Below are 27,284 nucleotides of genomic sequence, written 5' to 3'. Positions count from 1 at the left end.
TAAAATAGGTTTTGGTTGTTAGTGTCACTCTCTGTGGAACGTGGCCATCGTAGTCTACCGACATCTCACAGTCGCTTAATGGGCAATTTCGTCAAATCATCACCACTAAGCGGTTATGACCAGCTTATGCCGTCACAAGGACCGCTACTTCTAGAGTGACAACTGTCGGTCATAATCGTTTATAGGCTTAGCTTCCTCCACGTGGCACTAGTTTTGAGTTTGACATAAACAAAAAAAAAAAAAAACTCAATAATTGTAAATTAAAATTTACCCAGCTGTGAATTATTATTCTGAACATGTTGAATTTGTGTTAGATTTTTTTACTTCAAATGAATTTCTCTACAAAGCTCCTTCCACCAAACATTTAGCTGAGACAGAAACAAATTATCTACTAGTAATATTGTTGTATTAATTGTTTGAAACCGACAATTTTTATCCAGTCAAACCTAGATACGTGACCAGGTGAACTTTTATAGATCACAATTAGGTTGATTGTGACATATGGCCTGACCTGATAAGGTTATAATAATATTGCTATCCATTATCACTTATATGGTTGGTTGGACGGTTCAGTACATTTCTTAAACAATTCTTGATATATAAAAACGCTATTACATGTTTTGATACCAAAACGTTTTGAAAGACTTATTGGGCTGTACACTGGGAAAAAAATATATGCTAAATGACTTAACGCAAAGACCTTAAAAGCTATTTGGAAAAAATATTATTGGGCTTTGGCCCGTAAGACCATTTATAATGGTATAATATAATTCAACATTTTTTTTCCTTCTTTTTCACATTATTTTTGTTATCTTTTCCATCTAATAATTAAACATATATATATATATACTATTTTTTTCTATTCTACAATTATTTTATTTAATAAAATTCAACAGTCTATCCTGATTTTTATTAAATTAAATGATTAAGAATTAAATAGTTTATTAGCAAATTAAATTAAACAGAAATAGATAAAAATCAAATACTTTTTGTTTATTTTATTTGAGATAATATGCAATCTAATACGATTTTCTATGTGTCCAAATTAAAGGAACCAAATCTCTATTTATATAGTTAAAAAATGATGAGTTTTGATATAACTGTTTTTAAAACATTTTCTATAAACTAATTGATCTCAAGGATATAGGATTAGATAAAAATCTGAAAATAATAATGAAAATAGCAAATCAGAAAAAGACACAAAAACTTCACAACACCAAAATTTAACAACTTCATTATACTTATTCAACTATTGAATAAAAAATTTAAGATGTCCATTAATTGCAAAAAAAAAGAGTTATTGAAAAACAACAATATAATAAATTTTTAGGTTACCCTGTTGAATCAAGAAGGTTATTTAAGTCAATTTATTACAGACATAATTGGGGAACGAATAAGAAGAACAGAGACTCTGTCACTCTCTTACACTCATCACTTTCTCATCTCTTTTCCGCATTTCGAAGCCATGGCTAAACAACTGCTTCTTCTTCTCCTTCTCTTCATCGTCCACGGCGTTGAATCAGCTCCTCCGCCGCACTCCTGTGACCCTTCAAATCCAACCACGAAACTCTACCAGTTCTGCCGCACTGACCTCCCAATTGGCAAGCGAGCGCGTGATCTCGTCTCGAGGCTAACCATAGACGAGAAGATCTCGCAGCTGGTGAATACAGCTCCAGGGATACCGCGTCTTGGAGTTCCGGCGTACGAATGGTGGTCAGAAGCTTTACACGGCGTAGCCTACGCCGGTCCAGGAATCCGGTTTAACGGAACGGTTAAAGCTGCTACCAGCTTTCCTCAAGTCATCTTGACCGCTGCTTCATTCGACTCCTATGAATGGTTCCGCATTGCTCAAGTTCGTTTCTTTCTTTCACTCTCACTCTGTTTTTTCTCGTGTTTGATTAATTTATTTAATAATCTGTCTTAAACTGTCACAAGTATTGTTCAAATTTCGATGCTTTTTTTTAACAAATGTCATGGTAGTGTTATTAAAAGTTGTTAAAATTTATCTAATATTTGCTAAACTGTTAAACCTAGTTTATGGTATTTTTTGGATTAATTGTGTTAATTTTGGAACTAAACTTGTTTTGGTAGTAAAATAGGTAGGATATACTCTTTTTTTATATAAGGAATATTAAATAAGAATGTTTTTGCATTGAGATTTTCAGGTTATAGGAAAGGAAGCAAGAGGAGTGTACAACGCAGGGCAAGCGAATGGAATGACATTTTGGGCACCAAACATTAACATATTTAGAGATCCACGGTGGGGAAGAGGCCAAGAAACTCCCGGCGAGGATCCGATGATGACCGGAACTTACGCGGTGGCTTACGTTAGAGGACTACAAGGTGACTCTTTTGACGGTCGGAAAACACTCTCCAATCATCTCCAAGCCTCCGCTTGTTGTAAGCATTTTACAGCGTACGATCTTGATCGTTGGAAGGGTATTACTCGCTACGTCTTCAATGCTCAGGTAATTAATTACTTCTCTTAATTCACTATTCGCAATGCTTTATTACTCATCTTTTTCCATTTTTGTGTTTGCTTTTTCTGCTAAAGTGTTGTCTTTAGGACCTCAAAGTAGAAACTTTTACATAATGCTGTTTTTATATTCTATAAATTGTTCCTTGATTGCACTCTTTACGTCTTATCATGAATAAATGTGCTAATCTTGATGTCTTCTAATGAATATTAATATTTACGTAGACCATCATTATCTATTAATTATGTTTGTCGTCCAATAAATAAAATAAAAGGTGAGTTTGGCTGACTTGGCGGAGACGTACCAACCACCGTTCAAGAAATGCATAGAAGAAGGTCGAGCCAGTGGCATCATGTGTGCTTATAACCGAGTCAACGGCATTCCTTCTTGCGCTGACCCGAATCTTTTGACTCGAACCGCTCGTGGTCAATGGGCTTTCCGCGGGTTGGTTCCTCTCTTCTTCTCGTCTCTTTGCCTCTTTAACGCCACTTATATTGATAAACTCTGTTTTTTTTTTCAGATACATTACTTCAGATTGTGACGCAGTCTCAATCATCTACGATGCTCAAGGCTACGCTAAAAGCCCTGAAGACGCTGTTGCTGATGTCCTCAAAGCTGGCATGGACGTAAACTGTGGATCATACTTACAAAAACACACCAAATCAGCTCTTCAACAGAAGAAAGTGTCTGAAACAGACATTGACAGAGCTCTACTCAATCTTTTCTCTGTTAGGATTCGTCTCGGTCTCTTTAACGGCGATCCAACCAAATTACCTTACGGAAACATTAGTCCTAACGAAGTTTGTTCACCGGCTCATCAAGCTTTAGCACTTGATGCTGCTCGTAATGGTATAGTTCTCTTGAAAAACAATCTTAAACTCCTTCCTTTCTCCAAACGCAGCGTTTCGTCTTTAGCTGTGATCGGTCCAAACGCTCACGTCGTTAAAACGCTTCTTGGAAACTACGCTGGTCCGCCTTGTAAGACTGTGACTCCTCTTGATGCCTTACGTAGTTATGTCAAAAACGCTGTTTACCACCAAGGATGTGATTCCGTGGCTTGCTCTAACGCTGCGATTGATCAAGCGGTTGCAATTGCAAAAAATGCTGATCATGTGGTTTTGATTATGGGACTAGACCAGACTCAAGAGAAAGAAGATTTTGACCGTGTGGACCTTAGTCTTCCCGGGAAGCAACAAGAACTCATAACAAGCGTTGCAAATGCTGCAAAGAAACCGGTGGTCCTTGTTCTGATATGTGGCGGTCCTGTCGATATTTCATTTGCTGCGAATAACAATAAGATAGGAAGCATTATATGGGCTGGTTATCCTGGAGAAGCTGGAGGGATTGCTATTTCTGAAATCATATTCGGAGATCACAATCCCGGTGAGTCATTCTCCTTCTTCTTCTTCTTCAAGAATTAGAGACAAAAGCTTTGATTTGTTTTCTAAGTTTCGTTTTCTTATAATCGTGTGGTGTGTAGGAGGGAGATTACCAGTGACATGGTATCCTCAGAGCTTTGTGAATATACAGATGACAGACATGAGAATGCGGTCTGCAACTGGATATCCTGGAAGGACTTACAAATTCTATAAAGGACCTAAAGTGTATGAGTTTGGTCATGGTCTTAGCTACTCAGCTTACTCTTACCGGTTCAAGACTCTGGCTGAAACCAATCTCTACTTGAACCAATCTAAAGCTCAAACCAACTCGGACTCTGTTCGATACACTCTGGTTTCGGAAATGGGGAAAGAAGGTTGCGATGTAGCCAAGACTAAGGTCACTGTAGAGGTGGAAAATCAAGGGGAGATGGCAGGGAAACATCCGGTGCTGATGTTTGCGAGGCACGAGCGAGGAGGAGAAGACGGTAAACGAGCAGAGAAACAGCTTGTTGGGTTTAAGAGCATTGTGTTAAGCAATGGAGAGAAAGCAGAGATGGAGTTTGAGATTGGTCTTTGTGAGCATTTGAGCAGAGCTAATGAATTTGGAGTAATGGTTCTTGAAGAAGGAAAGTATTTCTTAACCGTTGGAGATTCAGAGCTCCCTCTTATTGTTAATGTCTGAATCTGAAAAACATAAACAAGAAAAAAGACATTCTCCTTTTGAATTGGCTTTTTCATATATATTTGAAATAACATGAAATGAATGTGATTTGTGTATCTACTACATATTTAAACTGTTCTTGATTGTTTTGTCACTACATAAGAGCTAAGCCAGAGAAACACAAAAACAAATGATTTTTCTGGTTTATTTCTGGAAGACATTAGTTAAATGGTCGCCGCCGCATCAAGCTTCTCTCTGTATTGTGCCAATCTCTGAAACCAAGAAGCATTATGTCAGCAAACTCATAATTATGGAGATAAAGAAGATGAAGAAACAGTTGGTTTAGTTTGGTTTACCTTTGTATAAGCATAGACACCAGCTTCAGTAGAACCGACGGGGCTTCCTCGTTTCATGAACTTGCCTTCTTTGAAGATGTAGAGCAATGGTACACCTGTGGACAGGTCTAGAGTTGTAACCTGAGAAAACCAAAACAAATTTAACTTTCAGCAAATCCGCAAACCAAAATGATTAAAGGTATTGGACTGGAACCAGATGGTTTTGTTACCTCCTGAGAAGTTAAATCGTCAAGATACATAATGATAGATCTCAATGAGTTCCCGTGAGCAGCAATCATTACATTGTTTCCAGATGCAAGCTCTGGTTTGATCTGCATAAAAGATTAGACATCAGTATAACGACAACATTAATAAGGGAAAAAACAAAAGAATCTCTCATTCATACATTGTCTTCAAAATAAGCCACTGCTCTCTCAGCACACATCTCCAAGCTCTCGCCTTTCGGAGGAGGAATTTCGTAACTCCTGCGCCATTCGTGAACTTGTTGTGTCCCGTATCTTTCCGCTGTTTCTTTCTTGTTCAAACCCTGCAACTCTCCATACCTAACTCAAAAGATGGAAACTTCAAATCAACATTTTTAAAGAGTTTGTGTACATAAGAAACAAACACAAGAAAATTGACATTTGGTTTACATTCTCTCATTCAGTTGCCAAGCCGCTATAACCGGGATAGATTGTTTTCTAGTTTCTTCGCTGAAAACATGACTCCAAGTTTTCGCCTTTACACTCTCGTTGTGCAAGATGATTGGAACCTAAGATAAATTTACACAAGTCAAAATAGAGCAGTTTCATGACAAAGAGCTATAAACCATTTAGATCATTTTGTAACCTTCTTGCGACGATGCTGAGTCATGGCAAGCATTGCAGTCATCTGAGCACGGATTAAAGAAGAAGTGAAAATCAAATCTACAGGAATGTTACTAATCTTCTTCCCAGCTTCAATAGCTTCTCCAACACCTTTCTGAGTCAATGGCACATCAACACAACCCGTGAACAAATTCTTCTCATTCCATAACGATTCTCCATGCCTAATCAATATCAAAGCTGCTTCATCTAAACAAAAACATAAAAACTTGATTCAATGTTTCTCTTCTCTTGATATATATACACTCATGACACAAGGACAAAAGCAACATACTTGATTTCTTCTTAGATTCATGTGGTTTGTTCTTGGAAGGAGACGGAGACAAGAAAGTGTTGTCAACGACAGATATCTGAGAAGCAGTTGCTTCAATCTTGAATCTTTTTTGTCTGAATTTCATTGGTACATTATTCAAAGGCTCCTTTAGAAACTGAGAAGCTTTGAATGGTCTTTGAGAGACAACAGACCCAATCGCTTGATGAGACATAGTCGTAGAAGTAGCCATTCCTATGCGTAACAATAACAATCAAAAGGGTTTAATTCTATAATCAAGAATCGTAAACTCAATGACTAAAGATCCCAACTTTGGTATCCCAAACGCGAATCAAATCGAATGCAGAAGAAACATACCTGTTCTAATTAGAAAAGACTATGGCGACGAAACCAAGGAAGGAGAAGAAACCCACCAAACGTCGAATTCAATGATGTCGGAGAAGAGAAAGAGTCGAGTACACGTCGATGTTAACTAAATCTTTGACCCAAAAAAATTGAGGCTTTATAAACGATTTATTGGGAGCTAGAGAATGAAAAAGATGTTTCCTTTATGGCTTTTACGTGTAGAAAAGAGACAAGAGTTAAAATGAGAACACGACGATAGGGTTGTTGAAGGAGGCGTTTTATGATTTTTGTCGATTTGGTTCTTCTTAGTGGTATTTAATTTATTAGGCTTTATTGTTTTTTCTTGTGGAGCTTTCTTGACGGCGACGAACTGTGTTTGACATTTGGCATTTTCCAGTTACAGTTTCAGCCTATTTGGCCGTTTCTTCAAATCTCGTGATTTTTGTTTGTTTTTCTTCATTTTCTAAAAAAATATTAGTAATTCCCTTTTCTATCTTTACGACGATTCACAAATGAAACATATGTTCTGTTGTTTGTTTTTGCAGTCGACAAAATTTATGTTGTTTATTAACGTCCTCGACTACTATTAGAGGGATATTGCTACATTTTTGTGGTCGTTGTTGTCGACTACAATACAAACATTGTTATATACTCATGTATTAAAATTAGTGTGAACATATATTGGATCTTTTTATTAGGTATATTGAGTTTGGTGATGTATCTGTTTTCTTTTTGATGGGCCGGATCTAAGTATTCACTCGGCCCAATTCGGTAAATTCTAAACTTGTAATGTGCACGTTAATAAGAAAGTTTTCTATGTCCCACATCGAAACATTTGCTGAAAGCCGAAAGAAAAATGTTCCCAAAGTAAATAAGTTCTCTTCTCCGTCTTTCTTTGACAGACTTTGGTGAACAACGTTTGAATACTGGCAACATCTAGCTTTAATAAAAGACACTTCCTAAGCAAGGAAATGACACATCAATATATAAGAAGCTTACACAAACAGATAGTTATCCGATCACCAGAGTCAACATCTCTAAAGACAACAAATAAGTAATCAAACAAATACAAATATATCTCTTCCATAACTCGAAACTCATTAATGAAGAAAACAGCAGATCATAAGATTAAACAGAGAGATTAGAGATGGTTTTTAATATCATCCTCATCTTCATCAACCATATACTTCTGAAACAAAGCAGAGCAGAACACATCACTCACTTCTTTCTCAAATCCCATGTTGTTAGCATGTCTGATCTGCGAGGCAATGCCACTGTAATGGTTCAAGATCACACGAGACTTCTCACGTCCAACGGAGATTTTAGAGCAGGTTTTATCCGAGCTTTTCACAAGCAAAACATCGCACATCTGGTCTCTGTGATCGTCGTGGACAATGAACTTATACTTTCCTTCTTTGTCTGATACAGCTTTGTCTGTGTAAACCTCTTCCATTGTCTTCCTGTCTTTGCATGATAGCTTCACCGTTGCACCTGAACAATCATTTACCACCACAACAATCAAGATCTATGAACTTGAAGGACAAAACAATTCTCACCACAATCAATGAACAAAGCTGTATTTATCAATCCTAAAGCCAGATCTAGAGCAAAAGCAGTTAACACTACGAGAGCATAGAGAATCAAACTATAAGTAAAATTCTCAGATCTAACTAACTAATCCATTCAAAGTCGAGATTCGGAACTCAGATCTAACAAACTACTTCATTAGAATCGAGAATCAAACACTAAAGAGAACGTTAACATTGGAAACTTCTTAGATCTTAGAATGCAGAAACTAAGGATTTAGAGAGATAGAGATATACCGGGGATGAAGTAGGAGGATTCAGGAGTCTCGAAGCCGAATTTGCAAATGTCACAGTAGGTGCTACCTTGAACCACCATTGTATTCTTTCCAATATTTCCCCTCCTTGCCGCCATGGCTATCGCCGGTAAGATACAGAGAACCAACAACATCACCAGTTTCGCCATTTTTTCGAATCTAGAGAGAGAGAGAGAAGTAGAGCGATTATGGATTTGAAGTGAGAAGGAAGGAAAATGAAGAAGAAGATAGTGAAATTTAAGACAGTGGAGGAGCGAATCTAGGAAGAAGATGATGAAAGCGCGTGAGATTAGCCCACACCGTTAATTTTTAACACATTAATATCGTAATTGTAGTATGTGAAGAGGGGTATTTCCGTCAATTAACTGCAAGAGTGTGTTAACGTGGCATTTTATGATTGGAAATAAACGAGTTGGCAAAGAGAGAAAAAGGCGGTGCGTTTGCGTGATTGCAGCTGGATAATGGTAGACTTGTAGTTACTCTCTCTGTCGGTGATCACATGTCAAGAAAAAAAGCATCAAAATTAAATGTCTTTTTTATAGGGATTATAATGTAGTAGAAATGTAAGAAAAGGCCAAAACAACGATAATTATTTGAGATTAGTAAAATATTGAATGTGTTGGATCAGTGATAATTGGGTTTCTTTGGATCTCTTATCGGGCACATATAAGATTTGGGCCTATTATGGTAAAAACATTTTCTGCTCTAACTAAGCCTTATGTGTTGGATCAGTGATTCAGTATCTGTAACCTACTAGTAGTATGCATTCAAAATGATCCATTTTCCCTAAACTTTTGTAGTTTGTTTGTATATGAGTAATTTTTTTTTAGGTTATTTTGAAAGTTTATAGTACTATTCCTCTATTCAGCACAAACCACTAGTATCTCTCCAAGTGGTATACCTCGAGGTTGTGAAACCCTAATCACTGGCGATTTCTTTATCTCCACCGGTGGATTCGTTCTCTGTTTTCCTCTGATTCGCGTCCTATCTCCCAAAGCAATCGTGCTAGCGAAACTCATACCTCCAATCCAAGCCGATATGCAACATAAGGTTTCAAGAGACGGCTTGCTGAGAACGCCACGTGAGACGTAATCGTACGGATCGTCGAGGACAAACGTGGTCTAGCCGCCGTTAACATCCGTCGTTGCTCCATCTGCGACTCATCGGAAAAAAGTGAAATCAACTCTTACGGATCATCATGTTGCAGAGGAGATCATCATCATCATCCGCTTTTCACTTCTGATCAATGACTACTAATTGGATCATCGGAATTCACACAGAGTCTCTGTATAAAGAGATTCTCTCAAGAAGAAAATTAAAGAAGAAGAAGAAGATGCGTGAATGTGAATCAGAGAGTTTTGATTTTTTCTCTCAACGAAGAATTAGAAGAGGCTGCGTGTATGAGTCTTTATTTATAAGCAAAGTGTTAATTAGGTCTTCATCAATAATGATAACCGTTTGTTCAATATAGCCGTTGGAGTCGGTTAATGACTTTGACATAAGCAGATATTTGTCTTGATCTTAATTTCCTTTTCTTTGGATGGGCTTTTGTACAGAGATTCCTTTTTTAATCAATCGAATTCTTCCCATCAACATAGTGACATGATGGAGATATTTAATCTCTGCTTACTCCCAAACACATTTTGGTTACCCTCAAACTCTATCGTTGCTTCTGATTCCAGTAGCTGATGGTCTACTACAACGTTTTTGGTTTTTGTGTGTTTGATGATTATAAGAGAAGAAGCAAAACAGGAATAGACTTTTGGTGATTACTAATTAATGCAGTGCAAGGGAGACAAGAGTCTACTTGGTGGTTATGTCTCTTGTTAGAGAGCCGGTCTTGTTTAGAGATTTTGGTTCTGTTGTTCTGTGTTTGTGTACTCACACAAGTCTGCTGTTTGGATAACCCGAGACAGAGTAAAAACTAAGAAGACAACAGATATAGATGATGATCCTGAATCAATCCTCAAAAGCAAACTGTTAGAATATATTATGGAGATGATGTTGCAAAACCAGTTTATGTAGCACAAGCAGGAGTTTCTAAAAATTTCAACTTCCGACATCGTTGGTCGTTCTCCCGGTGCTGCTTGTGTGGATAGCAGAGATACTTGTATCATCATTTCAACTTCTTCCTTTACATAATCCTCATCAAGCTTCTTATCAACTATGTCTCCTAATGCTGCAAACGAGAGTGGAATCATCTTAAAAAGTTCATGTTTCAGCCTTTGTTATATATAAATTAACTAGCAAGACACAACCTTTATGGTTTCAGACACCCTAACTTGTTACAATACTTTCTTCTTCAGCTTCTGTAACTAGTAAAATATTATCGATACAAATCCTTTGTTGAATAAAGGAAAAAGTTAAACATTTGATTACACATAAGACTTTACATAATCATAATTTTATATGAAGCTACAAACAAGATTCAAAACATCACAAAGATTCCATCTAATCTTCCTTCATATTCAACATCCTTCAATGTCATACACAATCCCAGCTGTATAGCAGTTGCAAGGACAAGGACGAGCTGATGAACATATATAGGCTTATACTCTGCCAGAACATAAGTTTCACCACACTCTTTCACACCAATCACTTGTCTTCTATCAGCTTTGGGCGCTGCGTCGTTTGGTGACTGATACAATCTGCAACAAAGACACCATTATCGAGATGAGCTCTTGAAACATGCAACAAAGATACAATCGAATACAAAAGGTGGTTTGGGATAATGAAAATATGTAACACAAATCGAAAAAAAAAACAATGTGAGAAACCATTATCATTTAGAAACGTCATCGTAATCGGTGGTGACTTTTCTCCGTTCATGGCTGTGGATATTATTAGAGAAACGTAGAGATCGAGTAAACGCAAATCCTAAATCTAGTTGAACTCAAATCACATTAAATCTCAAAGCCCAATAACGGCCCACTTACAAAACGGTAGCGTAATCACTCGGACTCTTAAGTTGAGGAAGATATGAGTTTGATAGAGCTCATTAGGCCTGGGATTTCGGATTAAACCGAACAAACCGAACCGAACAAACCGATTTTTTCGGTTCCGATTACCGACTATGAAGGGAAGGCTAAACCGATCGGCAAAATTATAATTGGAGTTCGGTTCTCGGTTTGGTTCGGTTCGGCAGACATAACCGATCGGTTTTCTCGGTTAATAGATACTACCTATAAAAAGATAAAAAAAACCTAGATCTAATCTTCATAGCTTCTTGTTCTCCATCTCGTTTCTTCTTTTCTCTTTCAACCTTCTTCTTGCACCTTCGTTATTTTCATAACTCTTCCTTCTCCATCCCTTTTCTTTTGTTCTCTTCTTCTTACTCCGCCTCGACATCGATCCATGCCAGTGTTATTCTAGAGAGAATTAAAACGTAGTAGCCTAATCATCCTCATCCATGGCTATTTTAAGTCAATTCTCTCCATTGCATGTGGTGTTGACTATGGTAGCACGTTAGGGGCAGATTTTGTTACGGAGATATTCTCATCCCTCGCCATTGTCGTCACCGTCTCCTTCGCAGATCCGCTGGAGGGAGAGAAGAGGGTAGCGGCGGCAAGATACCATGAACCCTAATTGTTAATGGGCTTAAGTTTATTTATTTTGGGCTAAAGTTTATTTTCGTTTTGCCCCATTTATTAATTTGTAACTGTAATTTTTTGTTTATCTTGGCCCATTCTACAATTTTTTTGACCCAATATCTTGTTTTTGGGCTTACTCGGTTTGAATTAACCGAAAAAAATCGGTTTAATTCGGAGTTGATTTTAAAGCCTATAACCGAACCGACCCGAACCGAATTTTTATTCGGTTCAATTCGGCAGAATTTTAAAGAACCGAAAAAACTGAAAAACCGACTAAACCGAACCGATTAACCTGAGTTAACCGAATGCCCAGGCCTAGAGCTCATAGAATGGATAAATCACAATGTTAAAAATACTTTCATATCTTTCAATAGTGAAAGCATATTTGAAATCATCCCACTCCACTCCTATCAAATCGCACTGTTATCTTATCTAAAGACAAACTATAATACGAATCCTAAAACTATAGTGCTTTGTGTGGTTGTAAAATAAAATGGAGTTCTTATTCATGCATTATACCAAAAAACAAAATGTGAGGGACTTTATACCTAAGCAAGTGGGGAGTTATGAAAGTATAATATCTAAATCAGATCAAGAATAAAAATAATTGAGATACCAATTGAGTATGTTTTGTTTTATGTACACTCTTAATAAACATACGTGAGATTATTGTTAAAGTCCAAACTAAGAATTAAATGAACAATTTAGAAAGCTATATGATTCGGACCCTCGCATGAGCTGTTCCCACTTGTCTTTGCTTAATTTGGATGGAACATTTCGATCCGTAATTCATAAAACGGGCCGACACTACTGAAATCTCTAAATAAATAATGTAAGATCAAAAATAAAACTAAATCAAAGTTTGACATAAAGGCGAAATAACATGCGTGAGTGTTATTTTATTGTGTTGCCTTAATACAAACGGAAAGAAATATACGGCCGTTCGTAGATGTGTACTAATAACTCATAAGCGCACTAATGCGATTGAATAAAGTACATTTTTTAGCCTTTCTCAAGTGTACTTAACCTTGTATTATATCATTAAACCCTATATTAGACTCGAAGTAAAAAGGATCATAACATTTATTGTACAACTGGATTAGGAAAAATAAATTAATAGATGGCATATTTGCACGTGTACTCCTAGTCTCCTAATATTCTTATCCCCACACTTACAATATTTATTTTTTGAAATTTAGAAATAGAGCCATAGAGTAACGGGACAACTTCTTATTCCTTGTCCCCTCCTAAAAAACAAAAAACCATACACATTAACACATATATAGCTCAAACTCTATTCTATTTGTTACTATGTCAGCCAACACTTTTTTCGAGTTGTTAGCTCATACTTCTCTTTAGCCATATGATCATTTTGTGAAAACATGCATACTTAGCTTGTTAATCTCCTTCAGAAAGCTTAGATTAGAAACACAAATGTTAAACGTTAAAACTTGTATTGGAGAACTGTCTTTAATAAAGTGAATAATTTGAAATATGTATACGTGGAATATATAATAATGGTCTTTTGTGCTGATTATTGGGGTTTTTTTTCTTCTTAACTTCAATAAACTATCAAATAAATACTAGATAAAAGCATGCTATTATTCTCAGTTTCTTACCATCTTATTTGATCGAGAAAGATGCCAATAATCTTATATTTTGGACTTGCTTTAAATATTGGAGCTTTTAGTTAAAAAAAAACATATAATTATACAGCTTTTGTTTCGTAAAACAATAATTAAGGAGCGTGGATGCTAGGTTGGAGAGATTAAATAGACGTTAGAATTCAGATAGTTGGCCAAATTTGATGCGGACACATGCCAATTTGGCCAAGTGGTATACTATTCTATTACTCACTTACTACGTTTATAATGTTTAATATCAACTTGCTACTACAAAACTTATTCACAAAGCAATCTATTTGTGATATAATATCATATACTGTACATATATTGTTAATACGTAGAATTTTCTGTTTTCACACTTTAGTAGAAGATACTATGAAGAATTTTGTCATGGTAAAATCTAACAAAATACTAGAGAATTTGTTCTACAAAATACAACTTATGCACATGTGGACTTTATTTTATTTAAGCTAATATAAACTTAAGACTTCCTTAGATACACCATTCTACAGAATGTAAAAATGTTGCGTTAATCATCTCGTTAGAAATAAAAACGAAAAATTTCCAAAATATTTTATTTTAACAAAAGGAAGGAAACACACAAAATTGTCATTAGGAATCTGTCGAAACTGTAACGAACTTTAAAGACAACAAAGAAAAGAAAAAGAATCTATTATTTTTTCTGATTGGTGGATACTGGGACCCATGCTGATTAGGCATTAGATTCCTGACTCGATCAGCATCGTATTCTAATTAACCGTACCATGTCTATTTTAATTAAATTTACATATGATAATAAAAATTTATAGGTATATACGAAAACCGTATGTATATTGATATACATTTGTGTATAAATGTACATTAATGCTACAGCCAGTACAAACTTATACATCAACTTTAGTTGACCTGAGATTGAAAAATTGGAATGAATTCTCCACTATCATAAACGAAAGTTTAATGTTTGAATTTTTAAAAAATCACTTAAACTTTGAAAAACTATTCCTATAATCAATTAACCAATTACGCTTCTATTTATTTCTTCGTAATCTACGACGTTATAAAACATATGATACAATTTAATTTGTTTTTATCGTTGATTCTAAATATCTTGCTCCAATCTCCTAAAAGGCTAAAATGAAACCTCGCCCACATAAATTCAATGCAAATTCGTAATCTTAATTTTTCTCATTAAGTACTTAACAAACACAAGTCTTACATATATATAATACATTTGATTTTATTTCAAATAGATCAAAACTTGTAAAATTTAACCCTCGAAAATCATCTAATTTCACCACAACACGAGGGTGATTAACACAGTTAATCACGGTTAATTAACGCTTAATGCTTTATATATGTATTACCCATCATAATCATATACAAACACATAGCAAACCACACATATATATAGCTAAAATGTATATGAAAATGGGGATTACACGGCGGCTGCAGCTCTCCCTTTGCCGGGTTTCGCTCTCGCGGGAGCTGTCACCGCCGGTTCTTTCGCCGGTGCCGCCGATTTACCTTTCTCTTTCCTCTCATCTTGTGCCATTTGCTCTTGCCTGCACTCTGAGCTACAAAAAGCCTTATCTCCCCTGCCATTTTAATCACACAAAATTCATCACTAATCATCCAATAATACTCCAACTACAAACTACAAATTAAGTAACTATCATAAATCATTCAAATAAGCCAAATCCGACTTTCAAGAAACAATTAAATCATTAAAAAAGTGGTTCATCATCAAAATATGAAAGTTACGTAAGGTCTAAATTTTTTTACTATGATCAAAACTTGATTATATATAATACCTATACATATAGATGTCGCGGCCAGGAACAAGAAGGCGTTCACAAAGTGCGCAAGATCTCAAGAAATGTCCAGCGTCGGAGAAATCGCCTGAGTGTCTCCTCAGGTTACCTCTCGGTGTGACCATGGATAAGAGCCGTTGATCTAAGAACCCACGGTTTTGATCAACGGCTGCTGTTACAGCTTGACCGTTGGAACCGTACGGGCTCGCAACGGTTGGCTTCTGTTGATTTGATGGCTCTGACTCGCTGGGAAGGTTTAGATCGAACTTTATCTCCGATAGACTTGTGGTTCTGTTGATCGGTGGTCGTTGTCTCTTTCCAAGCAACATCGTATTCAGTGTTTTGTGTGTAGTGTTTATGTTCTTGAAATTTGGAGCTCTGGACAGAGCAAATCTTGAGAGAGATAAAGAGAGGGAAGAGGGGAGTGAGGAAGGAGAAGAGACATGGAAGATAAAGAAGAACCATAAACTCAGGACTCAATCTAGACCGTTGAGTATTTCTGATCAAAGTTATGTTATCGTCACGATTATGCCACGTCATGATTCTTGACATTTATTTTAAAAAGAACATTTTTGCATTAATTCTGTTTGTACTTTGCAATATGCAATAATAGAATTCGTGATAATATTAGTTGTATGGTCCTCTCAAACTTGGTAAAAATACATAAGCTAATGATACATATTACTTAGTGGTGTTTGTACATAAATAAGAAAACTCAGCAATTCTGTCCAAATTTCATAGTATTTTTTTAAATATTAAGAATCTTATTTTCTTAAGCTTTGTTTCATTATTTAAAGACAGCAAATCTTAGAATATTGCTAAGTAGATTCATTAATTTTATGGTTCTTTTCTCTTAATTCTTTTATAGACGGAAAGGTTAATAAAACAAACAAAAACTTGGAATATTAGTTAAAAAATTTCAAACCTAGTTTGTCTGCGAAGTTTGTGAACTTCGAAACATGTGTATAAAACGATGGATTGTTAAAATAAAAAAAAAACATCGTATATCCCCCATTCATTAAAGTTACAGTGTCTTACAATATCTTACAGTAGAAAATTCTCATAAAATCATTCAAGAAGGGCCCGTTAGGCCCAATGGACCCACTAAATTAACAATAATTAACTTTCCACATCATACGATAGTTGCCCCCAAGAATTAATTGTCCATTTCTCCACCCAGTCGTTTTCTTTCATGAAAGTAAAGTCCAAAAATAAAACAATAATTATTATTACAAGAAAACTCATTTTCCAAAATAAAAATAGATGAAAATAAATAGAAAATTATGTTGTTATTTGGTTCCTAACGTCTGGGCTACCAAAAGAATGGACCACCTTCTTCACAAATGACAACAATTTGTACTTCAATTTGGCCTTTGCAATTTTATAGAGCCCTTCTCTCGTTTCTCCTCTTCACATCATCTCTCACCAAATTTCAACATTTTAACCTTATGAATTTAATGCCAACAAATTAAGAGTATATTTTTGTCATGGGGAAGATACTTGGGCCAAAAGCTCTTGGTTCCTTATATTTTTTTTTTCTGATTGAAAATCACAACAAAAGCTTATGCTGATTGGTGCATTGTGACCTCTTTAACACAGAAAAATTAAAGATTTTACAGAGTGGCACATTATACCAAAATGGTCGGTCTCAAGTCTCAACATCGTAGGTCTCCAAGACATTTCCTCATTAAATAAATACTAGTATAAGTTTCTTTTACTTCTTTTCCTTACAATGTGACGGTGGGAACTTTGAACAGAATTAATTGAAAACTGAAGTAAGAGTTAAATTATTGAATGCAACATGAAATTTTTACTTCACCTTCTTCACAAAGCTTCGTAACCGAGCATTTTGACCGATCACTTTTGCTCGGCATCTTTAGTTCAGCTCAAACGTATCGGTTTACATCTTGTTCGAACATTCTGTTCGTCTTTGTAATTATCTTCTTGCAATCGCCGAACTCTGAACTCTAAACTCGTTTAATAAAAAACTTTTCGTTTTTCCCTGAATTCTTTTTTATATAAATTATTCGATCCAAGCATCAACAATACACAAACACACAAATACGTTAGTATTCATTTGATTATGCTTTTTTTTATTTTTTAACAAATTTCATTTGATTATGCTTGGAGGATAAATTTAGTGACTAGAATTTGAAAACATCACATATAACTTTTGGAACCGTTAAATTATTGTGTCAATTTTCTTTTTGAATTAAATGACAAATATGACAATGAAAACTGAAGCTGACGTGGAATTTGGTATGTAGTAGATGATTTGGTATGATTGAGAAGACAAGTGGACACAGGTGAGTCAAAAAAGTGAAGAGACGTTAAAATTTATTTAATTTTCTCGACTCTCTGATTCGTTCATGTTTTGGACACAATAACAAAAAAGGTTATATATTATTCTACAGTAACCAAACGTAATTGGTCCCAACTTCCAAATATCAACTTCGGAAATTGATAGTGGGCCCTTTTCTCTTTCACTAGCGGGCCCATTTTCCCACTAGTGGGCTTCAACATCTGGTCCACACACTTCATTATTATTTTTTGGTCGGGAGAGGTTCTTTTTCATTATTCGCTTTCATTATTGCCTTTTTGACATTTTTTGTTATAAATTTACAAGGACCAAAAAATACCTTCTTGTCATATACAAAGTGCATTGATACATATAATCAGGTATGTGTATGTTGAATCTAATCATTTATGTATGTACGTCGATGATACAATAAACACACAAAAACAAACTTCAATGTATGTGAAAAAGGGTTAATAAGACACTTATGATTTGTTTGGGGTTTAATTAAGTGGCAACTGTTTATTTACCAATGCAAAACTTAGCAAAAATGGAAGATAAAACCTCTTCAGAGACATCTTGACCACTGATTTGAGCAAGAGATAAAGCAGCTTCTCTAAGCTCGATCGTCCAGAAATCAATCGGAATCTCGTCTTCGATAGCTTCTCTCAGCCTCACTAGCGCTTCTTTCGTCCGCACCAATTGCTCGCATTGTCTCTGATAAACACACAAAGAGGATATAAATGCAACAGTCAAAAGTTAATGGACAGAAACAGAATAACAGGTAGAATTGAGACAGACCTGATTCACAGTCCATTGATGTCCTCCAGTGGGGACACGATCAAGACCAAGAATCTCCAATATTGCATCTTCAAGCTCTTCAATTCCTTGACCAGTTACAGCAGAAGTGAAGACAGACTTATGGAAAACTTCTTCCTTTTTCCTCTGATCTTCTAGTTGATCACAGCTACCAGGAGGAGCACAGTCAATTTTGTTCATCACCAGAATCATAGGCTGTTTCAAATAAAGGAGACCCCCAAAAAGGTCATAAAATGAGACTATTAGGGAAAAATAGAGAAAAAGTGACTATCAAAGACCACCTACCTTGTCTGATTGGATCTTACGTAGAAGCTCAGTGTCTTCTTCAGTCCAGCCTTCGACAGCACTCACAGCCATGATTATGACATCAGCAACCTTAGCAGCTGTTTCTGATCTTTCAACTCCTGCAAACAAAAAAATAATCAAAATCTCTCTCAAGATCTAAGCTTTGGCAAAGATTATGCTTTGTAGTCGAATACTGACCTATTTTTTCGACAATGTCATTGGTTTCTCTGATACCAGCAGTGTCAAGAAGTGTGATAGGCACGCCGCGGACTGTAACATTAGCTTCCACAACGTCTCGAGTAGTTCCAGCAACTTCTGTAACAATGGCTCTCTCACTCTGCACGCTAAAATTAAAGCACCCGTGGAAATGTGACTCTATTTGAATAAATAGACTTAAAGATTGCAACTTTCAGTTTTTTACAAAACAAAAAATAAAGATCATTTTGTTTCCATACTTTGCTCCAGGCATTTAGAAGACTTGATTTCCCGACATTGGGACGTCCAACAATAGCTATCTGCAACATTTCAATAAGGAAGACATATTAAAACGTATGCCCTTCTTTTAAACATGAACGAGAAGAATGAATACTATTCTTAAATTTTACCTGCAATCCGCTTTGAAGAAGCTTGTCATAGTTTGCTGTATCTAATGCACTTTCTACGTCTTGAGACATGCTGGTTATTTTGTTAATAACTGACTCTATATCCAATGGTGGCATCTCGTCCTCAAAGTCTAAACGAGCTTCAATTTCAGTGAGGAGCTCAATGCATTGTGCTCTTAAGGATTTGACCAAAGATGAAAAACCTCCCTAAACAAAAGGTAGAGAACGACTAGAAGTTATAACAATGATCTCAGACAAGCCACATCAAGCTATTATTAGACACGATTTATCATAAAGAATTGCAAAATGAATACCTGAATCCCTTCCAAAGCAGCATCTGCGGCAGCAGAAGACTTGGCCGAAATAAGTTTTTCGACATTTTCAGCTTGCGAAAGGTCTAAACGCCCATTTAGAAAGGCACGAAGTGTGAACTCTCCTGAATGCACCACAAATCCAGCCAAAATAAAGCAAAAAAAAATGATTCAGAATCTATAGCTAAAACTCATAGATAAAGTCAAACATCGATCAAAGAACCTGATTTTACTAATCTTATAGTTAAATCTCACAGATTAATTGATACATAGGCAAAGAAACCCAATAACCAAATCTACAGAAGGAATTTGAGTCTCTGACCTGGTTCTGCTAATCGTGCTCCAGCTTCAACACATGTCCTCAAAACACGCCGCAGACAAACTTCGCTCCCGTGACATTGGAGCTCAACTACATCTTCACGAGTGTATGACCGAGGAGCCAACATAGGCACAGCTAAAACCTAACAAGCAGTCACACTTCAATAATCAAAGACACTTTGAAAATCCATAATCCATCTAACCAAACGTTTATAACAGTAGCAATGTCAAATAAATTCAAATCCTTTCCCCGTTAAAAATCATGATCTAAGCATAAAGCCAGTAATTCGATTACGAAGAAATCGAAACAGAGAAGTGTAAATTAGCGTCAAAGTTAAGAACTTTTTCAAATCTACCTCGTCAACAACATTGCCATTTGAATCAACAACAGCTCCATACTCCACAAAATGACTCTTGGGCCGCCACGTATCCGAATCAGACTCCTTCTTCTTCGTTTTCTTAGCAGAACGAAAGACTCTTCTAGCAACTTCCACAGCCTTAGGACCTGACAACCGCACAATTCCCACCGCACCAGGTGGTCCACCAATCGGCGTTACGATCGCCACAATAGTACTTGAGCTCTGAAACCTATCAACTTTATCGAATGCATCGTCTACTACCTTGCCCACAAGACCCACCACACGCTCATCGCCTTTAAACACAAGAGAATTGTTCTCTGCAACAATCACAATGAAAAGAAAGAAAGAAAAAAACCCATTAGGAATAGGTTTGAGGTCATATTAGAAACCTAAGGAATCGTTTCTATAGCTCTTATAACCTGATGACTGAGCGCGAGGTTTAAGAAGAGAGGTTTTAGGAGACGAAGAGAATAAAACAAAGCAGAGATTTTTAGAGATGGGTCTCGAGATTCTTCCGCCTCGGGTTATAATCGGCGTAGCTTGTCGGAGAAGATAAACGCCGACTGAACGGAAGCAGAGGAGACTCACCATTGACACTGCAACCTAAACTCAGGGATAACGCCGACGAAGAGATAAAATCAAAACGCAGCGTTTTTAGTTTTTCACAAAGAAATGGGTCATTGTGAATAAACATGGTTTGGGCTTTTATCCGATAAAGCCCAATAACTAAAAAGGACTTGTAAAATCGCAGTGCATTGCGCTAGTAGACAAGTTAAGAGAAAAAGGAAGCTACAGTGTTACTCCACTCATAAATGAATCTTGCTTTGTTTTTGGTCCACGTTCATATCAAATTGATTTAGTGCTCTAAGGATAGGATCATCTTTTCATTTTTCAACATATGGATAAAGATCATATCTAATCTACTAAAAATATCAATGCATTTTAAACTCCAACTTGTCACATTATTGAGTTCCCATTTGGTTTAACCAATCTATTTCCAGAGATATATAGATCTCTACATTGGATACATTTTGGGGTTTTAAACTTGATTTCATAGAAAAATCTTAATTTATAAAAAGTAGTCAACTTTACACTTGACCCCTTGGTGTGATAGAAGAATCATAAAGAAAGGGTCCAAAGAAATACAATCACTTTCTTAACTCTACTGTTACAACATTTAAAAGAGCATATCTTTCTTCTTCTTCGTCATTATCTTCATTTTCTTCTTCTTCTTCTTTCTTGTAAATTTCAGACCTCGTTGGAGAGTTTTGGACAGCAAGCCTCGACGGCATCAGCCACCGTTAGATAGATATTGTCTTGTCCTAACATGTCGGCAAAGTGCGACAAGTGTAGCTTGCCTATCACCAACGGTCCAGGATTCGCCAGAATCAACTGTTTATCATCACAAAACACAGAGTCAGGTAAATCTTCTTCAACTAATTCACTTTGAGTGCTTAGATTATAATCCTTAAAGAATTCAGTATGTGTGTATATATGTATGTACCTGAATGTCTCTTTTCTGGAGAGACTTGTATAAGTCTTCTAATGCGTGAATACCACTTGTATCGATGTCCGTAACAGCTGAAAAATAATGGTGTTCGTTAATCTTTGTGTTATGAGAAAAAAATTAAGAAGGAATATATATATAGAAATTGGGAGTGAAGTTTAACTTACGTGACATTTCGATGATGAGAAACTGAATCCTAGGTAGGCTTGCTGCTTTTACCTTTTCTTCTTCCTCATGTAGCCATCTCTGGATCCTGTAAATGAAAAAGGGTTTTCGATTTAAATTTCTTGTCAACCAAGTAACAGATCTTGGTTAATATTAAACTTTTGTATAGGGTTTTTACCTTTCTCTAACATAATTTGAGTTGGAGAAGTAAATGGCGGAGTCAACACGAATAGTAAGAACCCCTGGAACCATAGTGGCTTCAGGATACTGTTGAATATTTCTGTAAACCGAAGTTCTTGGAATATTTCCGAGAACTGCAGTTCTAGGTCTTGTTACTTGCAAGAGGATCTTAGCAAACGAGATCGAGACCTGTACACATACAAACATTAGCAAATTAAGATTAGAAGTGAATTAGATTCATCATTATTGCAGCTATATATAGAGGGTTTAGTTTTCTTGAGACTTACGGCAATAAGAAGTCCGATCTCAACAGAAACAAAGATGACGCCAAAGAATGCTCCAATACAGGCGATGAAATCGAGCTTATCAACCTTGAAGATCAAAATAGCAGCTTGGATATCGATCAAAGGAATCACAGCGTTGATGATGATAGCTGCGAGGATGGCGTTTGGAGTGTACTTGAAGAGAGGAGTAAGGAAGAGCAATGTCAAGAGAACAACAATTGACATTATGATGTTTGAAACCGCTGTTTGACATCCAGCCATGAAATTGACAGCTGATCTTGAGAAAGATCCGGTAGCTACGTAGCAAGAAGACATCGATCCAACTACGTTCATCATACCTAATGCTACCATCTCTTTGTTACCGTCGATTTGGTAGTCTTTCATTGCAGCAAAGGTTCTTCCAATCGCTACAGCTTCCTGCGAAAACAGATTGAAATATTCGGGTTTCAATGAGGAACTTTCGTTTAAGAGAGATTGAAGTATGAGTCATTGGTTTGTACTTACTGTTAAAGCGACCATGCCAGCGACTACACCGATGCGGATGCCCTTAGCAAGGTTATCACCAGTGAAGTAGATTAGATGGAACGAGGAAGGGTTGATTCCTTGGTCAAGGTGTTTCACCTTTATTCATAAAAAAGAAAAGAAAAAAGAATCATATTAGGTATTACCACAACGACAAATTGTTTGAAACGCAAGAAACTAGTTAGAGGGAGTTGAGATCTTACGATTTGGACTCCTTGTTTGTCGGCTCGGGTTATGTAGACAAAGAAGGTGGAAACGATAACTGATATCAATGGCGCAATAGCTGGTACCCAGAATAGTTTCTTGCTCTTCTTCCCCTGTTTCAGCATCAAGTCAAGAGAGGTCAGAAACAGATCTAAACAAAGAATAAACTTAGATGTTTTGTTAATAGATATATGTCTTACAATGATCTTAGACGTGAGAAGGAAGGTCAAGAATGATGCACCAATGAGTATAGTCTGCCAATTCCACTGCATAGCCAAATTTATATGAATTAGTAAAGAGATTTACCCAATGGAGGAATCAAGAAACAAAGTGTTTGTATCAGCGTAAAGGGTTCTTACGCCGTGATGAGCTGCTTTGAAAACGGATTCAAGAACAGAAATAATATCAGTTTTCTTGGTGAATTTCTTGATCCCGAGGAAGCCTTTAAGCTGCTGAAGAGCGATAGTGATGGCTGCGCCGCCCATGAAGCCAACCACAGCCGCGTGGGAAAGGAAATCGATCAAGAATCCTAATCTGAGAGTAGTAAGGAAGAAGATGAACATTTTGAGAGCCTTTTCAACCATGAAAGAAGGAAGAAATTGTTAATAGATAAGAGATCAATTTTTTACCTGAAGAATCCAAGGGCTGCTTCGGTTATACCGGCGAAAAACGTAGCAGTGAAGGCAAGGCGGAGATATTCATCTGGACTTGTGTTTGGATCAATCTCAGCTCGAAGCAATGTGCCTAGCAACAGCGAAACCACAGCGACAGGTCCTATTGCTATATCCCTAGAACTTCCCATACAAGCATACACCAATGGAGGAACAAAACTCGAATCTGTAACATCAAGAAACATATTTTGAGTATCCAATGTTTTATCAAATGAGGTCAATCAAGTGTGAGCATGTCAAAATCAAACTTACATAAACCGTATTTGGGATCAAGATTCGCCAACTTAGCGTATCCAATATCCTGAAATCATCAAGGAATATACATAAGAAACAAGCAAGTACAGATAACTTGTGATACAAGTACTTGAGTTTAGGTTTTTCACCTGAGGAATGCAGAGACTTGCAATGGTTAAACCGGAGATGAGATCACCTCGGAACTTCTTGAAAGTGTAGTTACGTCCCCAATCGAAGACCGGGAAGACGGATTGGAGACCGAGCATAAACTGCTTAGACTTAGGCTGATCCTTAAAATCCCTAAGAGGATCATCATGAAAGAAAGTTTCTTTGAATGTGTACATGAAATCCTTGAACATGTTTTGCTTTGGTGGGATTCCAACTTTATGCCGAGTGGGTGAAGGTTTCATCGGAACATGTCCACCGTCCGTCGCCGGACTTCCGTCCACAGGGTGAGCTCTTGACGACATAGCTATGTAACTCTGCAAACAGAACAGGAGACTACTTAGATTAGTACTTTACTTTGCAAGTTTTTGAGATTATATAAATTGTGTGGATGGAGTAATGGTATCGAACCAGGAGAAAGGATAGAGATAATTGGGTTGAAAGATGACTTTTAAGTGTGAATTTTGGAGCAACATTGATGAAGCTTATTTATAACGAAAGTTTAGGATAGTTTTGTTTTAATTTAATGATAAGAGAGTGGTGGTCATATACAATTTGATGAATCTGGATTACTAAGAGACCAAGTACATTAAGAACATTGAAAAAAGTCTAACTAGAAAAGATGCAATTTTTAATTGGCGTTGATCGACATTAAAGTTTAAACAAATTAAGTCAATGGTTTCTGTGGCAAACTTTGTGTGCAATACTGAAAACAATCTCAATTCAATGATCTCGTTTACTTTTTTGCTATAAGGAGAGATAGTTGACCAGAATAGCCACGTGGCACATAGTGAGATTTTTTAAAAATGCAACAGTTATCCCTCAATAAACGAGGAAGAACTAACGTTAATCATATCCTTTCGTTTTTTTTTTTATAAAATAATTTAATTTTAGCTAAGAGTAGACGAAGAGAACCTTATTAATTAACATTTGATTTCTGGATTTTTTTATCATCGTTTTGGGTTGGACATAAACTTTAGAAAAGGACTTAAGAAAACTTAGAAAACAAACCTAACTGAACAGAAATTTGGAAAGAATACCTAAAAGGCTATTATATAAAACCTAATTCATATGTTCTTTTTTGGTGGTTCTAATTGGGACTTGATCTCTTGTCCAAACTCTATGTAGATGTTCTGTCAATACCAGCATATTGACTTGTTCATTAGAATGCATTAAACCAACATTTTAAATCACCCATTTTTTAGACAAAAGCTTTAACTTGTGCAAGTTGATGGACAATGACATGATTATTATAAAAACTAGCCGCAATTCATTTTCAACCTAAGTTTTTCTAAGGAATTAACCGGCGTTTTTCTGTCACATAAGCCAATTTCGATCACAAAAAGCTATAAAAAATAATACGATTCTCTTTTCTGACTAATTTTTATATACTTTAAAACACAAATATTGTAATCAGTTTTTGCTGGAGCCAAAGTGAGCACCACATGTGTTGACTTTGTAATGTAGACAAGTATGCATGATTGATAGTGAGTTAATTAATATTCTACCGATCGAAGAGACGCTGTAATCGTAAACTCCTACACCAGACGATACCTCTTCAACATTTTCCTAGTTCTATTCATTATTGTATAATTGCCAGTTATAAAATTGGGTGATTAATCTGATATCTATACACATAGACAAAAACACAATTGAAAAAGGAATCAACTAGTATTATACTATTTTCACCAAAAAAGAAGAAGATGATTAAACATTATATGCACGTGTATTCTATAAATGAGAGGTTTCAAAATAAATTAATTGGTGTTATGCATAGCCATTGATAGTTGGAAGGTGAAACACCCACTTACCTGGAAAAAGAAGAAGAAGAATTCGATCTCGCTTTTTAGCCTTTTTCCTCCAAATTAGACCTTTTACGTGATTTATTTTAATTTATTAAAGCGAAAAGGGATCTTAAAAAGTAGAAACAGAAAAGAGAGAACGATTTAAGAATTAGAGAAAAAGTACACGAGAGATATTAGTTAAAAGCCTCCCCTTTTTAGATTTTAGAACACCAGATTGTTCATGTTCACTATTCTTTTCTAAAGTTTTAAAACAGTAAAATCAGTAAACCTGAATCATGTCCCGGTTCACTGAATCACTCTCTCATCAAAATACAAAACGAAAACCCTAGTATTTTGTGAGAAAAGTACAAAATTTACAGAGAAAATAGATTTTGCTTCAAACTGGAAAAAAATTCAAGAAAGATAAACAAGAGATAAAAAAAATTATTTAACAAAAGTGAGGGGAAAAAGAAATATAGATCTGAGCTTTTATAAATTTAATGTTTTAAATTGGAATAAACATTAAATTATAAGAGATAAAGATCGTGATTACGAATATTTGGCTTTTTTAGGAGAAAAAAATATAAAGGTGATAATGACAGAAGTAATGGAAACTAAGCAAGAACATCAAAGCGGTTAGATCAAATGATTTTACGACAATGCCACTGGCTCCAAATCAAGAAAAGCGAAAAGGTCAAAAGTTAGGAGCGTTTTTTTTGGGGGGTGAAGTTGACTTTTATAGAAACTGGTGGGCCTCGTTTGAACGTGGACTATAATGTGGCTAGGTTCGTCTTTGGTACAATTAGCCATTGACTACGTGTTCGCTACGCGCTAGATAGTGCTTTGGTGGCTACGAGCTATTTGTTCTCCATGTTGGTTCACGGCCAGCCACACACTATCTTACTATAATTTTTTTTTTTTAAATGTATATTCGTCAACTATTTTGTCGTTGTTTCTTTTTTTTTTTTTTGGGTATTAAACTGAATGTCCTAAACAGCTGTTATAATCTGTTTAGATATGTATTATACGTTATCATCAATCTCAAAAATACGTACCCACGATTGAAGTCGGTAACACATTATGTTTTGCATATGTATGCATATTATAACAAGTTTCGATTTGTAAATTTGTGAATGTAACACTTTAAAAAAGAAAATGTAGATGTATGTATGCATATTATATGCTTCATATCATGGGCCAAGTTGAGAAACCGAACCAAGTACCAACCAACTTGAGAAACCGAACTACCAAAAAAACATCATGGGATATTGGGATGTAGGACCAACTACACTTAAATATATATCCGATGAATTCGAAACTATATATATTAACATGTTTCTCTAGCTACACAAACTTTCTA

At 36.0% G+C, this 27,284-nt stretch overlaps 7 protein-coding genes and 2 long non-coding RNA genes across 17 annotated transcripts; 2 read left to right on the top strand and 7 right to left on the bottom strand.

Annotated features, from left to right (window-relative positions):
• The first annotated feature begins 1,387 nt into the window (after positions 1 to 1,387).
• AT1G78060 (Glycosyl hydrolase family protein) lies at positions 1,388 to 4,655 on the top strand. The gene is made up of 5 exons (NM_106455.3): positions 1,388 to 1,852; positions 2,166 to 2,468; positions 2,752 to 2,921; positions 2,998 to 3,860; positions 3,958 to 4,655. Exons 1-5 carry the CDS (start codon positions 1,466 to 1,468, stop codon positions 4,536 to 4,538), a joined length of 2,304 nt encoding a protein of 767 aa, NP_177929.1. The 5' UTR covers positions 1,388 to 1,465; the 3' UTR covers positions 4,539 to 4,655.
• On the bottom strand, positions 2,514 to 2,862 carry AT1G09777. Its single transcript, NR_139690.1, has one exon. It is a non-coding gene; the product is annotated as an other RNA (long non-coding RNA).
• Positions 4,579 to 6,753, bottom strand: PGM (phosphoglycerate/bisphosphoglycerate mutase). Its single transcript, NM_106454.4, has 8 exons — positions 6,365 to 6,753; positions 6,011 to 6,241; positions 5,702 to 5,925; positions 5,506 to 5,624; positions 5,259 to 5,415; positions 5,083 to 5,184; positions 4,874 to 4,993; positions 4,579 to 4,789 (listed from the first exon to the last, which is right to left on the bottom strand). Exons 2-8 carry the CDS (start codon positions 6,237 to 6,239, stop codon positions 4,742 to 4,744), a joined length of 999 nt encoding a protein of 332 aa, NP_177928.2. The 5' UTR covers positions 6,240 to 6,241; positions 6,365 to 6,753; the 3' UTR covers positions 4,579 to 4,741.
• Positions 6,754 to 7,150: 397 nt separating this feature from the next.
• AT1G78040 (Pollen Ole e 1 allergen and extensin family protein) lies at positions 7,151 to 9,795 on the bottom strand. Of its 3 annotated transcripts, none has more exons than NM_001334815.1 (3): positions 9,094 to 9,795; positions 8,176 to 8,677; positions 7,151 to 7,843 (listed from the first exon to the last, which is right to left on the bottom strand). In NM_001334815.1, the coding sequence occupies exons 2-3, from the start codon at positions 8,339 to 8,341 to the stop codon at positions 7,494 to 7,496; spliced, it is 516 nt and encodes a 171-aa protein (NP_001319401.1). In that variant the 5' UTR covers positions 8,342 to 8,677; positions 9,094 to 9,795; the 3' UTR covers positions 7,151 to 7,493. The 3 variants fall into 3 exon arrangements, with proteins under 3 accessions (NP_001319401.1, NP_177927.1, NP_001077838.1); NM_001084369.1 differs by lacking the exon at positions 9,094 to 9,795 and having other exon boundaries at positions 7,279 to 7,843; positions 8,176 to 8,351; positions 8,437 to 8,483; NM_106453.3 differs by lacking the exon at positions 9,094 to 9,795 and having other exon boundaries at positions 7,173 to 7,843; positions 8,176 to 8,672.
• Positions 9,219 to 10,059, top strand: AT1G09773. The gene has a single exon (NR_139689.1). It is a non-coding gene; the product is annotated as an other RNA (long non-coding RNA).
• Positions 10,060 to 10,509: 450 nt separating this feature from the next.
• On the bottom strand, positions 10,510 to 12,177 carry AT1G78030 (uncharacterized protein; the record flags this gene model as incomplete). Its single annotated transcript, NM_001334814.1, has 6 exons — positions 10,510 to 10,840; positions 10,970 to 11,023; positions 11,129 to 11,263; positions 11,284 to 11,374; positions 11,920 to 12,055; positions 12,125 to 12,177. 6 exons carry the CDS (start codon positions 12,175 to 12,177, stop codon positions 10,788 to 10,790), a joined length of 522 nt encoding a protein of 173 aa, NP_001319400.1. The 3' UTR covers positions 10,510 to 10,787.
• A 2,396-nt stretch (positions 12,178 to 14,573) lies between these two features.
• Positions 14,574 to 15,804, bottom strand: AT1G78020 (senescence-associated family protein, putative (DUF581)). The gene is made up of 2 exons (NM_106451.3): positions 15,219 to 15,804; positions 14,574 to 15,002 (listed from the first exon to the last, which is right to left on the bottom strand). The coding sequence occupies exons 1-2, from the start codon at positions 15,545 to 15,547 to the stop codon at positions 14,843 to 14,845; spliced, it is 489 nt and encodes a 162-aa protein (NP_565167.1). The 5' UTR covers positions 15,548 to 15,804; the 3' UTR covers positions 14,574 to 14,842.
• Positions 15,805 to 17,849: 2,045 nt separating this feature from the next.
• On the bottom strand, positions 17,850 to 20,922 carry AT1G78010 (tRNA modification GTPase). Its single transcript, NM_106450.4, has 10 exons — positions 20,628 to 20,922; positions 20,206 to 20,525; positions 19,854 to 19,992; positions 19,535 to 19,656; positions 19,224 to 19,427; positions 19,074 to 19,133; positions 18,817 to 18,955; positions 18,619 to 18,737; positions 18,316 to 18,528; positions 17,850 to 18,231 (listed from the first exon to the last, which is right to left on the bottom strand). Exons 1-10 carry the CDS (start codon positions 20,797 to 20,799, stop codon positions 18,037 to 18,039), a joined length of 1,683 nt encoding a protein of 560 aa, NP_177924.3. The 5' UTR covers positions 20,800 to 20,922; the 3' UTR covers positions 17,850 to 18,036.
• Positions 20,923 to 21,113: 191 nt separating this feature from the next.
• On the bottom strand, positions 21,114 to 26,819 carry SULTR1;2 (sulfate transporter 1;2). Of its 7 annotated transcripts, none has more exons than NM_001334809.1 (13): positions 25,952 to 26,819; positions 24,125 to 24,457; positions 23,994 to 24,042; positions 23,700 to 23,907; positions 23,430 to 23,604; positions 23,271 to 23,336; positions 23,070 to 23,183; positions 22,849 to 22,965; positions 22,348 to 22,761; positions 22,059 to 22,249; positions 21,883 to 21,968; positions 21,713 to 21,789; positions 21,114 to 21,600 (listed from the first exon to the last, which is right to left on the bottom strand). In NM_001334809.1, the coding sequence occupies exons 2-13, from the start codon at positions 24,443 to 24,445 to the stop codon at positions 21,457 to 21,459; spliced, it is 1,962 nt and encodes a 653-aa protein (NP_001321366.1). In that variant the 5' UTR covers positions 24,446 to 24,457; positions 25,952 to 26,819; the 3' UTR covers positions 21,114 to 21,456. The 7 variants fall into 7 exon arrangements, with proteins under 7 accessions (NP_001321366.1, NP_565166.1, NP_001321364.1 ...); NM_106449.3 differs by lacking the exon at positions 25,952 to 26,819 and adding an exon at positions 24,552 to 25,005 and having other exon boundaries at positions 21,122 to 21,600; NM_001334811.1 differs by lacking the exon at positions 25,952 to 26,819 and adding an exon at positions 24,552 to 25,005 and having other exon boundaries at positions 21,122 to 21,789.
• Between the last annotated feature and the right edge of the window lie 465 nt (positions 26,820 to 27,284).

The sequence above is a fragment of the Arabidopsis thaliana genome, assembly GCF_000001735.4.
Source record: "Arabidopsis thaliana chromosome 1 sequence".
In the NCBI taxonomy this organism is placed as follows: Eukaryota; Viridiplantae; Streptophyta; class Magnoliopsida; order Brassicales; family Brassicaceae; genus Arabidopsis; species Arabidopsis thaliana.
Note: the sequence above shows the minus strand (reverse complement) of the source record. Positions and strands in the feature narration are given on the sequence as shown.

What these genes read in the sequence shown, in the direction of transcription:
- AT1G78060 (NM_106455.3), top strand. Translation starts at nt 1,466, where the DNA reads ATGGCTAAACAACTGCTTCTTCTTCTCCTTCTCTTCATCGTCCACGGC. An exon ending in GGTCAATGGGCTTTCCGCGG is followed by an intron (nt 2,922 to 2,997) that starts GTTGGTTCCTCT and finishes TTTTTTTTTCAG; the next exon opens with ATACATTACTTCAGATTGTG. An exon ending in ATTCGGAGATCACAATCCCG is followed by an intron (nt 3,861 to 3,957) that starts GTGAGTCATTCT and finishes TGTGGTGTGTAG; the next exon opens with GAGGGAGATTACCAGTGACA.
- PGM (NM_106454.4), bottom strand. Translation starts at nt 6,239, where the DNA reads ATGGCTACTTCTACGACTATGTCTCATCAAGCGATTGGGTCTGTTGTC. An exon ending in CTCAGCATCGTCGCAAGAAG is followed by an intron (nt 5,625 to 5,701) that starts GTTACAAAATGA and finishes AATTTATCTTAG; the next exon opens with GTTCCAATCATCTTGCACAA. An exon ending in ACGATTTAACTTCTCAGGAG is followed by an intron (nt 4,994 to 5,082) that starts GTAACAAAACCA and finishes TGGTTTTCTCAG; the next exon opens with GTTACAACTCTAGACCTGTC.
- AT1G78040 (NM_001334815.1), bottom strand. Translation starts at nt 8,341, where the DNA reads ATGGCGAAACTGGTGATGTTGTTGGTTCTCTGTATCTTACCGGCGATA. An exon ending in ATCCTCCTACTTCATCCCCG is followed by an intron (nt 7,844 to 8,175) that starts GTATATCTCTAT and finishes ATGATTGTTCAG; the next exon opens with GTGCAACGGTGAAGCTATCA.
- AT1G78020 (NM_106451.3), bottom strand. Translation starts at nt 15,547, where the DNA reads ATGTTGCTTGGAAAGAGACAACGACCACCGATCAACAGAACCACAAGT. An exon ending in CGCGACATCTATATGTATAG is followed by an intron (nt 15,003 to 15,218) that starts GTATTATATATA and finishes TTAAAATGGCAG; the next exon opens with GGGAGATAAGGCTTTTTGTA.
- AT1G78010 (NM_106450.4), bottom strand. Translation starts at nt 20,799, where the DNA reads ATGGTGAGTCTCCTCTGCTTCCGTTCAGTCGGCGTTTATCTTCTCCGA. An exon ending in ATGGCAATGTTGTTGACGAG is followed by an intron (nt 19,993 to 20,205) that starts GTAGATTTGAAA and finishes ACTGCTTGTTAG; the next exon opens with GTTTTAGCTGTGCCTATGTT. An exon ending in CTGCTTTGGAAGGGATTCAG is followed by an intron (nt 19,428 to 19,534) that starts GTATTCATTTTG and finishes CCTTTTGTTTAG; the next exon opens with GGAGGTTTTTCATCTTTGGT.